The sequence below is a fragment of the Panulirus ornatus genome, chromosome 50, assembly GCF_036320965.1.
Source record: "Panulirus ornatus isolate Po-2019 chromosome 50, ASM3632096v1, whole genome shotgun sequence".
NCBI lineage: Eukaryota > Metazoa > Arthropoda > Malacostraca > Decapoda > Palinuridae > Panulirus > Panulirus ornatus.
In genome coordinates, this window is record NC_092273.1 from 10,600,308 (window position 1) to 10,613,389 (window position 13,082).

At 39.4% G+C, this 13,082-nt stretch overlaps 1 protein-coding gene across 1 annotated transcript in view; it reads right to left on the minus strand.

The window, feature by feature from the left end:
- Positions 1-13,082, minus strand: part of sdk (sidekick cell adhesion molecule) — a 385,895-nt gene that overhangs the window by 40,179 nt on the left and 332,634 nt on the right. Inside the window, exons 22-24 of the mRNA XM_071691428.1 lie at positions 4,923-5,051; positions 2,130-2,300; positions 1,659-1,839 (exon numbers count right to left, since the gene is read on the minus strand). Of these exons, the coding sequence (XP_071547529.1) occupies positions 1,659-1,839; positions 2,130-2,300; positions 4,923-5,051 (481 nt within the window). The remainder of the gene's footprint in view (positions 1-1,658; positions 1,840-2,129; positions 2,301-4,922; positions 5,052-13,082) is intronic.

A 13,082-nucleotide genomic window follows, 5' to 3' on the forward strand; every position in this document is an offset into this window, starting at 1 on the left:
AGTGGTTGTCAAGTTGCATTCTTTTGACCCAAGTAACTGTATTTTCTTTCTGCCTCTCCTACATGTGGACTACTGGCATCCTGTTCGGAAACACAATCGCTCCTTGTCATACATAAGAAAACACTTATTTCACACAGCTCATTCTTTGTAATTCTAGATTTTCTTTTTTTATTGGCTAGCCCTGCCAATAAATAGATAGAAGTAGTAAGTAGGAACATTCAAGCAGGAGCTTTAGGTAGAAACATTATGTACAAGTAGTTGGTAAGAACACTGGACAGGGGCATTTAGCAGTAGTCAGTAGGAACATTAAGTAGGAGACTCAACGAATATTGCACTACACTTGCTTTCTGCCAGCGACCTGTTAAGGGTGAGGCACCACAGGCTAATACCCAGCACTGGAGTTCACTAGTTATGGAAACTCTATTTTCTTTTTTAAGTTAGTTGAGATGGCATGGGCAGCTGAGGCCCTAATCAATGACATCCCATTAACGCTATGAATATACAAATACCCTAGCCTGAGCCAGGTACTCATTTTATCGACCTATCCCAAGGGGTGGATGAACAGCTGGGTTGACTGTGGAATGACTGCTGCAACCAGGATCTGAACCTATGTGCCTGAACCTGGGTGGCCCGTGAATTCATCATGGTCAGGTACGCTGACTGCTACACCAAGGGAGTCCATGGCCAACCCTCTGAGGGAGTTCAAAATGGGAACGGGCATCAGAGATAAAGATAGATAGGTAGATCCTATTCCTACTTTGCTCTTGATCTGAAATATCAATTGGTCTCTGTTCTGTATTCTTCATCCCACAATTTCTGTTTCTCTCTGATTTCAAAAGTGATTGTATTCAGTGTAGTCATTATTTCTGCTCTTCAAGTAGTAGTCGGTAGGCAGACAATGACCAGGGAGGTATCTTATCAGTACTACCTGCCTGGGTACTAGGAGAGTCAGTGACAACTGCTTAGTGAGCCAGCTCTTCAGAGGTTGTCAAGTTGCACTCCTCTGATCCAGGTAGCTGTCTTTTCTTTCAACCTCACTATCATGTGGACTACTGGCATTCTGTCCACAAAAGTACAATCTCCCCTTGTCATACATAACACCTGACAACACTTAACTCACACAGCTCATTCTTCATAGCTCTAGATTTTCCCGTGATGAGCACTATGTGCTAGCCCTGCCTTTTGGAAATATGGTAGAAGCAGTAGATAGAAGTAGTAGGTAGGAACATTCAGGCAGGAGCATTAGGTAGAAATTTTAGGTAGAAGTAGTTGGAAAGAGCATTATATAGAAGCAGTCAGTAGGAACATTAGGTAGATGCCTCAACAAACACTGTGTTAGAGTTGCCCTCTGCCAGAGGCCTGTAAAGGTTGAAGCACTTAAGGCTAAGAAGCAGCAATGGAGTTCACACGGTATGGAGACTATTGCCGTGGCCACTCCTTTGAGGGAATTCCAATTGGTATGGGTGTCAGAGATATAGATAGACAGATACATTCATGCTTTTCTGTCTACTTCACTATAGACTTCTAATGGAATTTAGTACAATAATCAAATTCAATTTCCTTCACCTAACCCCAGCTTATGAAAAAAGATATGAAAGCATGAGAACAGTTGTATCATTTATCATATATAATTCTATGAAAGATTTTCATCAACTCACTTATATGTACGTGCAGCTGGTTCGAATTCCAAGGTATTGTTGACATCTGCCCTGTCAGCAAGGTGATACACAATGGAATATGCTGTTATTTCTCCATTCGGTTCATCTGGGACATCCCATATAATCCGAGCATAAGTGAAAGACACATCAGGGAAGGAGATTTCTGAAGGAGGTCCAGGAACTGAAAAAATAATGACAGAAATCATTATGTAAATGAAGCTCGTTTCTACGATTTAAGTAAAGGAATTTCAATAAGTGACCATTTAGGGTCACAACTTGAACCAATAGAAAAAATACACATATATAATACAAGGAAACCATTTAACTAAGTGTTAAAAATGCCATTTGTGTAAAGGTGCAAAAATTTAGCATGAACGACTATACTTCAACATTCAGCCGGGATTACTGCAAAGAGAGAAATAAGAATTACTGAAAAATAGATCACAGTATCTTCAAGACTTTATAACTCACCATCTTCATGAGTCTGCACCAAGAGTGGCGGAGTGGATAATGCCCCATCACCAAGTCTTGTATAGGCTAAGACCTGTACAGTGTACTGGTAATACTTCCTTAGTTGAGTTATTGTTGCAGCAAAGGTATTATTGTTCTGGATCACTTTCTCTTGTGGTTTCATGTTTTTACCTTAAAGAAATTAAAGTGATATATTTGAGAAGAATTCAAACTTAACATAAGAAATAAACAGATAGATTCATTTTCATCATTATAATTTGCATAATTTCTACTATCATTATAGTATCATATGACCCTAGGACCCCTTTTATGGGGCTTCTGCAACTTTAAGGCAGCACTAAAATCAGAAGGGAAATGATGGACTACTTTGGGGCATAAAGTCCTCAAGGAGGCTGTAATCTCTTTCATCAACTGACTATGATACAGCTCGCCAGTGACTTTTCACTCACAGTGTAACCAAAAGCAGGCAGAGTCTGGTAATACCAGATGGAAGCTTTGAATCTAAGAGGCATTTTTCTTCCATGTAAAAGATTATTATCATTATTTTGCTTTGTCGCTGTCTCACGCGTTAGCGAGGTAGCGCAAGGAAACAGACGAAAGAATGGCCCAACCCACCCACATACACATGTATATACACACACATCCACACATGCAAATTAATCAAACCTATTTACATGTGTAACCAGGCCCAAAGTGTAACATAACTGCCAACCAATATCTAAAACTGAAGAAGTAAAGCTGGCAAAAGTAAGGTCATTTTCTGCACATACAACACAAGCCAAATGGTTCCAACTGGAAAACATGGATAAAACAGAAGGAAAAAGAGAGACAGACAAATCTTAATTGGATCAGCAAGAATATGAGAAAGAAGTAACTAAGTTTCAAAGCTACTGCTGTCTCTCTGCAGCTTTTGACTGTAATAGTAAGAACAGGATAAAAGAAATACCTTTTCATTTTAAGGTAACTGTTGTCTATCTTTCTACTACCTAACATGTAAGAAACATCAGCCAAAGAGGGGGAAAACATCGCTATCAGTGTGTTAAAATTTTGTGCTCACTATCCATGTACATTACAAGAAATTTAAAAGCTTAGAATAGAATAGTTATGAATAGACTATGAAAAAGACTATGAACTGCTCATGGTAAAACAAAAAGAAAATCAGAAAAGCAATGAGAAAAGGGAAGAAAGGTTGGAAGAAATTGTAAAGAGAGGAAAATATTTATATTCATTTATTTATTTATTTTGCTTTGTCGCTGTCTCCCGCGTTTGCGAGGTAGCGCAAGGAAACAGACGAAAGAAATGGCCCAACCCACCCCCATACACATGTATATACATACATGTCCACACACGCAAATATACATACCCATACATCTCAATATACACATACAGACATATACATATATATACACATGCACACAATTCACACTGTCTGCCTTTATTCATTCTCATCGCCACCTCGCCACACATGGAATAACATCCCCCTCCCACCTCATGTGTGTGAGGTAACACTAGGAAAAGACAACAAAGGCCCCATTCGTTCCCACTCAGTCTCCAGCTGTCATGCAATAATGCCCGAAACCACAGCTCCCTTTCCACATCCAGGACCCACAGAACTTTCCATGGTTTACCCCAGACGCTTCACATGCCCTGGTTCAATCCATTGACAGCACGTCAACCCCAGTATACCACATCATTCCAATTCACTCTATTCCTTGCCCTCCTTTCACCCTCCTGCATGTTCAGGCCCCGATCACTCAAAATCTTTTTCACTCCATCTTTCCACCTCCAATTTGGTCTCCCACTTCTCCTCGTTCCCTCCACCTCCGACACATATATCCTCTTGGTCAATCTTTCCTCACTCATTCTCTCCATGTGCCCAAACCATTTCAAAACACCCTCTTCTGCTCTCTCAACCACGCCCTTCTTATTTCCACACATCTCTCTTACCCTTACATTACTTACTCGATCAAACCACCTCACACCACATATTGTCCTCAAACATCTCATTTCCAGCACATTCACCCTCCTGCGCACTACTCTATCCATAGCCCACGCCTCGCAACCATACAACATTGTTGGAACCACTATTCCTTCAAACATACCTATTTTTGCTTTCCGAGATAATGTTCTCAACTTCCACACATTCTTCAAGGCTCTCAGGATTTTCGCCCCCTCCCCTACCCTATGATTCACTTCCGCTTCCATGGTTCCATCTGCAGCCAGATCCACTCCCAGATATCTAAAACACTTTACTTCCTCCAGTTTTTCTCCATTCAAACTTACCTCCCAATTGACTTGACCCTCAACCCTACTGTACCTAATAACCTTGCTCTTATTCACATTTACTCTTAACTTCCTTCTTTCACACACAAGAGGGAAATAATATATGATTAAACTTATATATCTTGCTATAAGAAATTTGAAGTTTGCATGTAACTGCTTTCCTGGACTGAATGACCATCTTACAACATTATTTACAAAAGATACTAAATCCTATCATCTACAGCCTCACTCATACTGTATTTGATGTGTACTCAAGGAATAAACCACCTAATGCAAGTTATGGCTTAGGAGTCTCCCTTCACATCTTTTATGTATCATCAACCATACTTCTGATCTTTTTCATCTTCAATCCAAAGTCTCATATGAATAAAGGTCTTTCTGTTCATTAACTTGCATGGAATGTTATGGTTACCTCATAAGCACGAGATGCATCCTAATTTGAATTCTATGCTTTTTCTTTTCATCTGTTATTTTCATAACAAAATTCACAAAATAAAAAAATAAACTTACCAACATAAACAACCTTGTATCCTTCTATAATACCATTCTGATGGATCTTGGGTACTTCCTGCCATCGAACTACAATTGTTGTTGAAGATGTCGCATTAGCAGTCACATTATCTGGTCCAGCACTTGGAACTGAAAACAATAAGATTTCATTAACAACATAAATACAATAAAAGTGGTGCTTGGCTGACCCTATCATTCCATGTTGTGGCCACTAGAGGTATATAAGCTAAAAAAAGATTCAAACAGTGTATGTATAATGATACTTATCACAGTCAAACTCTGTGCCGAACTTCTTCATTTCACAAAAGACTTTGTGAGCAAAAATTTTGCTAACTCAATTATGAAACAAAGTTTCCATCTTAAACAAATGTTGAGCACCAGCATATGAAGATATCATTGACAGCTGTGTTCTCACCGTTTTGCTATGCATCTTGGTGAAAGTCAGTGTCAGTGCTGTGAGAACACACAGATGATCAAGATAACGGACAAAGTAGAGGCCTTTGTGGTGAAAACATTAAACAATGTTATAATTCTACAGAAAAGGACATGAGACAGAGAACTGACCATGGTGTAAGTGTCCCCTTTTACTACCTCAAAATCATCTGCACCAGACACCATGTGTTCATATCCTTTAATCTATGAACAGAAATACATAGCATTTAATGGTATGTACCATTTTCTTTAATATCTTCTTAATCTAGTGAAGTTTAATTTTGTGAATCATCAGTCATTCTTTTCTTTCAAGCTACTTTGCTGTTTTCCATGTTGTCCTGATAGCAACAAGAGCATAAAGAAAAGGGTTTCATTTGCTCACATCCATTCTCTAGTTGTCATATGTGGTGCACTAACACCACAGCCCCCTATCCACAATCAGGCCCTACTGATATTTCTATGGTTTCCCCTGGCTACTTCATATGCCCTGGTTCAATCCACTGACTGTACATTGCCCCCTGTACACCGCATATCCACAATTCACTCTTTCGCAAGCATGCCTTTCATCTCCCTGCATGTTTAAGCCCTAAGCATTTAAAATCTTTTTCACTCCATCCTTGATTCTCCAATTTGGTCTGCTCTCTCTTGACCCCTACATCCACTGTGTTAACTTCTCCTCACCCATTCTCTCCATATGTCCATACAACTTCAGCACACCCTCTTTGGCTCACTCAACCATACACCTATGGCTTACCCTATCATTCCATACTCAACCAACGCTCTTCACACTACATATTGTCCTCAAACATTTCATTTCACATATATTCACCCTCTTTCATACAATTGCATCTACAGCCCAAGCTTTACATCCATACAACACTGTTGGGACTACCATACCTTCTGACATACCCATTTTTGAACCTCTCAGATACTGACTTCTCTTTCCAGACATTCCTTGATGCTCACATAAATTTTGGCCCATCACCCACCCTATGACTCACCTCTGCTTCCATGGTTCCATTTGCTGCCATGTCCACCCCCCTGTTTCTATAACAATTTACTTCTTCCAATTTTTCTCCATCCAAATCTATATCCCAACTATCCTGTCTCTGTGCACAGATAAACCTAATAACCTTGCTTTTATTCATGTTTACTCTAAATGTTCTCTAATATACACACTTCCAAACTTAGACACCAACTTCTGCAGTTTCTCACTCAGATCTACCACTAGAGTTGTCTCTGATTTTCTTCCCAGGCTCCTTCACTCCTGGAAGGAGCCTGGGAAGTAAATCAGTGAACTATCTATTCTATTGTATCATCACTACTCCATTTTCAAATTCAAAGTACATACAACTCAAGAATATTCCTCAAACACATCCTCAATTACATCTATTTCATATATCTTTTGAGCTTTATTTGTTGGACTGCTTTTATGCACCTGTGACCTAACATGTCAATAATAAATAGTCTATGAGCAGAGAGAGAGGTCCCATTGGAAACTATTACTTTGATGAGAAAAACTGACATTCCAGAGGTCCTTTAGTCTTAGGCACCTTGGTGGCATCTTTATCAAATGCATTATTTAGGAAAAGCATTTAGGATTCCTGCATATGTAGAATGTAGACAATGCTTATCAATGTGGATGCTGATAAAGGAAAGAGGGTAGGAAAACATTAACAGTGGTGTTTCGAGGAATAGAGCTGAGGTAAGGATAAGTACAGATACTGCAGTGCATGAACCCCATGGAGTAACATTCACAAGTTATCATGAGCTACATGATTTGATAAGCAGTTTTCTCACACCACATCCCGTCCATGAATCTGTGCAAGATCTACAAGACTACAATACAAACTTCTATGTATAGTCAGTCTATCTATAGATGAAGAAACTGTTTGGCAAATTGATTACCAACCCTTATGTACTGGGCCAGGATATAAAAGGTGACTCCAAAGGATGAGCAAAGGATGACAATGTATCATGAGCCATTCAAATAGCCATCTAGACCCATAATGTCATAAATATCTAAGCCTCGGTGCAATGCTAAGGCTTTAAGTCTTGGCATGCCGCTACCATTCTCAAATCCAGATTGTACCCAATAACCCACATCATCCCTCTCTCAAAAGCACATGACTTCTTCCTGCCATACTTATATATGGGTAATTGAGAGCCTACAGGATTTTTGAGTGGGCTAATTAAAGTTGAGAGTGACATGTTATTTATATACACTGCTAAAAAGCAGTCTTATTCAAATCTGGGCAGCAAATTTGAGGAAGTATTTATACAAGCTACATCCATGAAATATTGCTAACATGACTGGAGGGGGCTCACCTTCCACCTCTCTACTAACTACAGTGGATTCAAAAGCCTTCTGTTTCATTAATCCTCCTAGCATCATCTCCCTTCAATCTTCCCCTTTCTGTATGGCATGATGTTGTTGCTCTCTCTCTTATCCTAAAGGTATTAGTTTGTCTCCACCCAAAGGTTTGGACTCATGGCATGCAAAACAAAGGAGATATGGATGATGAAATCTTCAATTAATTTCGTGAGAACATCACAAGAAATAAAAAACAAATCTGCCTTTCTATGTCCTTGCTATTTCCCCACATGAGTAAGGTAGTATCAGGAACAGATTAACGAAACTTACAAGAGCAGATGAGGCATCAGATGTAACTATGGGGTCAGAGTGAGTCATAGGGTGGATGAAGAGGCAAAGGTCCTGGGTGCAATGAGGAGTGTGTGAAAAGTGTTTGTTTGGGTAAAGATGGTAATGTTGGAAGATACAGTACTCCTGAGAGTGCTGTATGAATGCAAATGAATGGAAGGGGATAAATATGAAATGCCTGAAGGCATGTGGTGTGAGGCATGTTAAATGTATCGGGAATAACAGTGTAAGACAGTAGTGTGGTAATAAGCAGATCATGACAGAGGTTGGGCAACCAATGTACGATGAAATGGACTGTATATATGGAGACGAGCAAAGACAGACCAACTTAGATCTGTAGGTAGCAGTTGGTAGGCAGCCAACGACCAGGGAAGTATATTACCAGTACTACCCATCTGGGTATCAGGAGGGTTAGTGACATTTGCTTAGTGAGCCAACACTTTTGTGGTTGCCAAGTTGCACTCCACTGACCCAGGTAACTGTCTTTTCTTTATGCTTCACTAACATGTGGACTACTAGCATTCTATCCACAACATACAATCTCTCCTTGTTATGTGTAGCACTTGACAATGCTCGACTCACACAGCTCATTCTTCACTAAGTTTTTCCTGCAGTGAGCACCATGCACAAGCCCTGCCTTTTGGCAAAATGGTAGGAGCAGTAGATAGTAGTACGCAGGATTATTAGGGGGAAACATTTGGTAGTAGTAGGTAGGAGCATCAGAGAGAGGTAGTCATAAGGAACATTAAGTAGGAGCCTCTGCAAACACTGCACTAGACTTGCCCTTTGCCAATGGCCTGTTGAGGGTGAGGCACTAAAGGCTAAACAGTGGCACTGTATTTCTTTAGTTAAGGAGACTCTTGCCATGGCCACCCGTTTGAGGGAGTTTCAGTTCGAACAGGCATATGCCTGTTCTCTCTGTGAGAGAAGTGGAAGGAATAAGGGGCAATACCTACCTACTTCCCTGTGAGTTGGTAAGACTAGTGTATGGCACTTACTATGCATGATGAATGAGATTATCCCTATCTACTGCCATCTGCAGTATATAATCATCTACTCTGGGTTCATATGTCAGTTATATGTCAAGTGTGCTTTTGAATGTTTTACAGCTGTGGTTGTTCCATGCATGTTTCTTATTTTTCCCTGAAATTGTAGTGATTAGTGATGCCTTGCTTCCTGGCTGGGCCCTCAAATAATTCGTTTGACTCATTTTCTATATGTTTCAAGGTATTCTTGAAGAGTTAATTACAAAATTTGTATTTTCCTTCTTGAAAGGATTTCAGGCTCAACAAATTTTTCTCTATACCTTCAATTAGTTGTCTTCTGTAGGTAATCATATATCTCTGTCTTCTTTATTCTAGTCTCGCAGTCATGTTTTCTTGTCCATACTCTAAAAAATTTGTTTCTGATATTATACTTCTCCCTCATCATATATGCCAAATTTTATTATCATACCTAGTTGCTGTCTCCCGCATCAGCGAGGTAGCGCAAGGAAACATATGAAAGAATGGCGCAACCCATCCAAATAAACATGTACATACGTAAATGCCCACACAAGCACATATACATACCTATACATTTCAACGTATACATACATATACATACAAAGACATAAACATATATACGCACGTACATATTCATACTTACTGCCTTCATCCATTCCCATCGCCACCCTGCCACACATGAAACGGCAACTCCCTCTCCCCGCGTGCAAGAGGTAGCGCTAGGAAAAGACAACAAAGGCCACATTTGTTCACTCTCAGTCTCTAGATGTCAAGTGTACCAAAACCATGGCTCCCTTTCCACATCCAGGCCCCATGGAACTTTCCATGGTTTACCCCAGACACTTCGCATGCTCTGGTTCAATCCACTGACAGCACATTGACCCCTGTATACCACAGTGTTCCAATTCACTCTATTCCTTGCACGCCTTTCATCCTCCTGTATGTTCAGGCTCCGATCGCCCCAAATTTTTTTCACTCCACCCTTCCATCTCCAATTTGGTCTCCCACTTCTCCTCATTCCCTCCATCTCTGACACATAAATCATCTGTCAATCTTTCCTCACTCATTCTCTCCATGTGACCAAACCATTTCAATACATCCTCTTCTGCTCTCTCAACCACACTCTTTTTATCACCACATATCTATCTTACCCTTTCATTACTTACTTGATCAAACCACCTCACACCACATATTGTCCTCAAACATTTCATTTCCAACACATCCACCCTCCTCCACACAACCCTACCTATAGCCCATGCCTCACAACCATATATCATTGTTGTAACCACTATTCCTTCAAACATACTCATTTTTGCTCTCAGAGGTAACGTTCTTGCCTTCCTCACATTCTTTAACGCCCCCCAGAACCTTTGCCTCCCCCATCCTGTGACTCACTTCTGCTTCCATGGTTCCATCTGCTGCTAAATCCACTCCCAGATATCTAAAACACTTCACTTCCTCCAGTTTTTCTCCATTCAAACTTACCTCCCAGTTAACTTGTCCCTTAACCCTACTGAACCTAAGAACCTTGCTCTTCTTCACAATTACTCTCAGCTGTCTTCTGTCACACAATTTATAAAACTAAGTCAACAACTTTTGCAGTTTCTCACTCGAATCAGCCACCAGCGCTGTATCATCAGCAAACAACAACTGACTCACTTCCCAAGCCCTCTCATCCACAACAGAATGCATACTTGCCCCTCTCCCTCTCTCCACAACTCCATCCATAAACAAATTAAACAACCATGGAGACATGTTACCCCTGCCACAAACCAACATTCACTGGGAGCCAATCACTTTCCTCTCTTCCAACTCGCACACATGCCTTACACCCTTGATAAAAACTTTTCACTGCTTCTACCAACTTACCTCCCACACAATATATTCTTAACATCTTCCACAGAGCATCTCTATCAACTCTATCACATGCATTCTCTAGATCCATAAATGCTACATATCTATCCATTTGTTTTTCTTTTAAGTATTTTTCACATACATTCTACAAAGCAAACACCTGATCCACACATCCTCTACCACTTCTGAAACCACACTGCTCTTCCCCAATCTGATACTCTGTACATCCCCTACAAATGTAAAAGAAAACAATTTCAAATTTTTTGTTTAAGCAATGCAAAAAATTTTTCCTTTCTTATATATTTTTGCTGGAGTATATATTTTCTGTTCTATATGCCTAAAAAATGGATGTGGGCATCTGTTCCTGGCATTACCTTGCTATGTAGGGGAAAAAACTTTTAAATCCATGGAGATGGAAAGAGGAAGTGAACTATAAGGGTTTGAACATTCAAGATGATGAGAGGCATGCATGGAACAGAGAGAAATGGAGTGATTGGTATACAAAGGATGATGTGCTGTCAATTGGCTGAAACAGGGTATGAGAAGTGTTCAGAGGAAATCCTGTAAGGGTCTGTCGGTCTTAGCTGAGGAGGGAGGCTCTGGTTTTGGTGCATTATGAATGACAACTAGAGAGTGGACCTGAGCAAGAGGCCAATCTTTGTCTGCTCTTGGAACTTTCTTGCTAATGCAGGAAACAGCACACAAGTATCAAAAAACATTAAGAACAATAATGAATTCATTGCATTACACATGGCAGCTAAAGAATGGATGTGAGCTAATGAGGCCATTCTTTTTCATGTTTCTGGAGCCACCTCACTAACACAGAAAAGGTAAACAATTATGAGAAAATAAATAAATAATACTACTACTAATAATAATGAAAATAATAATAATAATAATAATTTTTCACACACGTTCACTGTTTTCTGTTTTGGTGAGGTAGTCAAGAAAAATCCTCCCTAAACTAAATCATATTAGCTACAAAACTACCAGCTTATTTAGGATTCAGATATCTACAGCTGTTCTACCAGTTAACAGTTATATAAAAATGCAAGGCAAAAATGAAAAATTAAATGAGTAAAAGAATGGATGTAACAAAAATGCTAAACACTAAGATGACTCATGAAATGTACCATATCTAATCAAACTGATAAAGTGAAAGAATACAATATGTCAGACATGGCTCCATTAATAGTACAGTAAATAACAACACTTTTTAATTTCCACATGGACAACCACAACTACCATACAAATCACCATTAATATGACTACAAATCATGCAATCAGCAACATACAATACATACTGAAACTTCATTAATCAGAAAAATGTGGGAGATATTCCTTGAGAATTTTTTAAAAAGAGCTAATTACATGAAATAATGTAAATTATTGTTTCCTAAATTTCAAAGATGATCACTTCTAATGCAGTATACATTACCTTTCAAGTACATACCCTATACTGTTTTGTGGATACTGTACAAGCACTACTGTGCAGTTCATAACATTTCTAGTGACTGCAAGCAATGTTAAACAATTTTGGGCCTTGGAAGTTCAAACTACTTTCTTTTACTTGCATTTCTGCATCTTTTGTTTTAGTGATAATATCAAACAATGCCTTCCATAGCTATCAAGCCAATAAAGAATTATTTTCTAAAGTAGGATTAGGAACCATGCCATCCAGAATTTCCCAAATGTAAATCATGATATATCCAACCTAACAACATTCCAATGGATACAGACTTTGTGCTTTTAGTCATTCATAGTAATGCATTTGCTTACTGCTTTCCACAAGCCATGTGCTCTGCCCAGCAAATGAGTGGTTGGTTCTGGGGCAATAATGATAGTCTGAATGGTATTGCAGTGGAATTCATAAAAAAAAAGGTGACTGCACTGCTGATTAGTTGATAAGGATATTCAAAGTATGCATGGCTCATGGTGAAGTGCCTGAGGATTGTCGGAATGCATGCATAGTGACACTGTACAAAGGCAAAGGGGATAAAGGTGAGTGTTCAAATTACAGAGATATAAGTTTGTTGAGTATTCCTAGGAAATTATATGGGAGGGTATTGACTGAGAGGATGAAGGCATGTACAGAGCATGTATGAGAAATACTTAGAAAACAGATGGATTTGTATGTAGCATTTATGGATCTGAAGAAGGTATAAGATAGTGTTGATAGAGATGCTTTGCGGAAGGTACTAAGAGTAC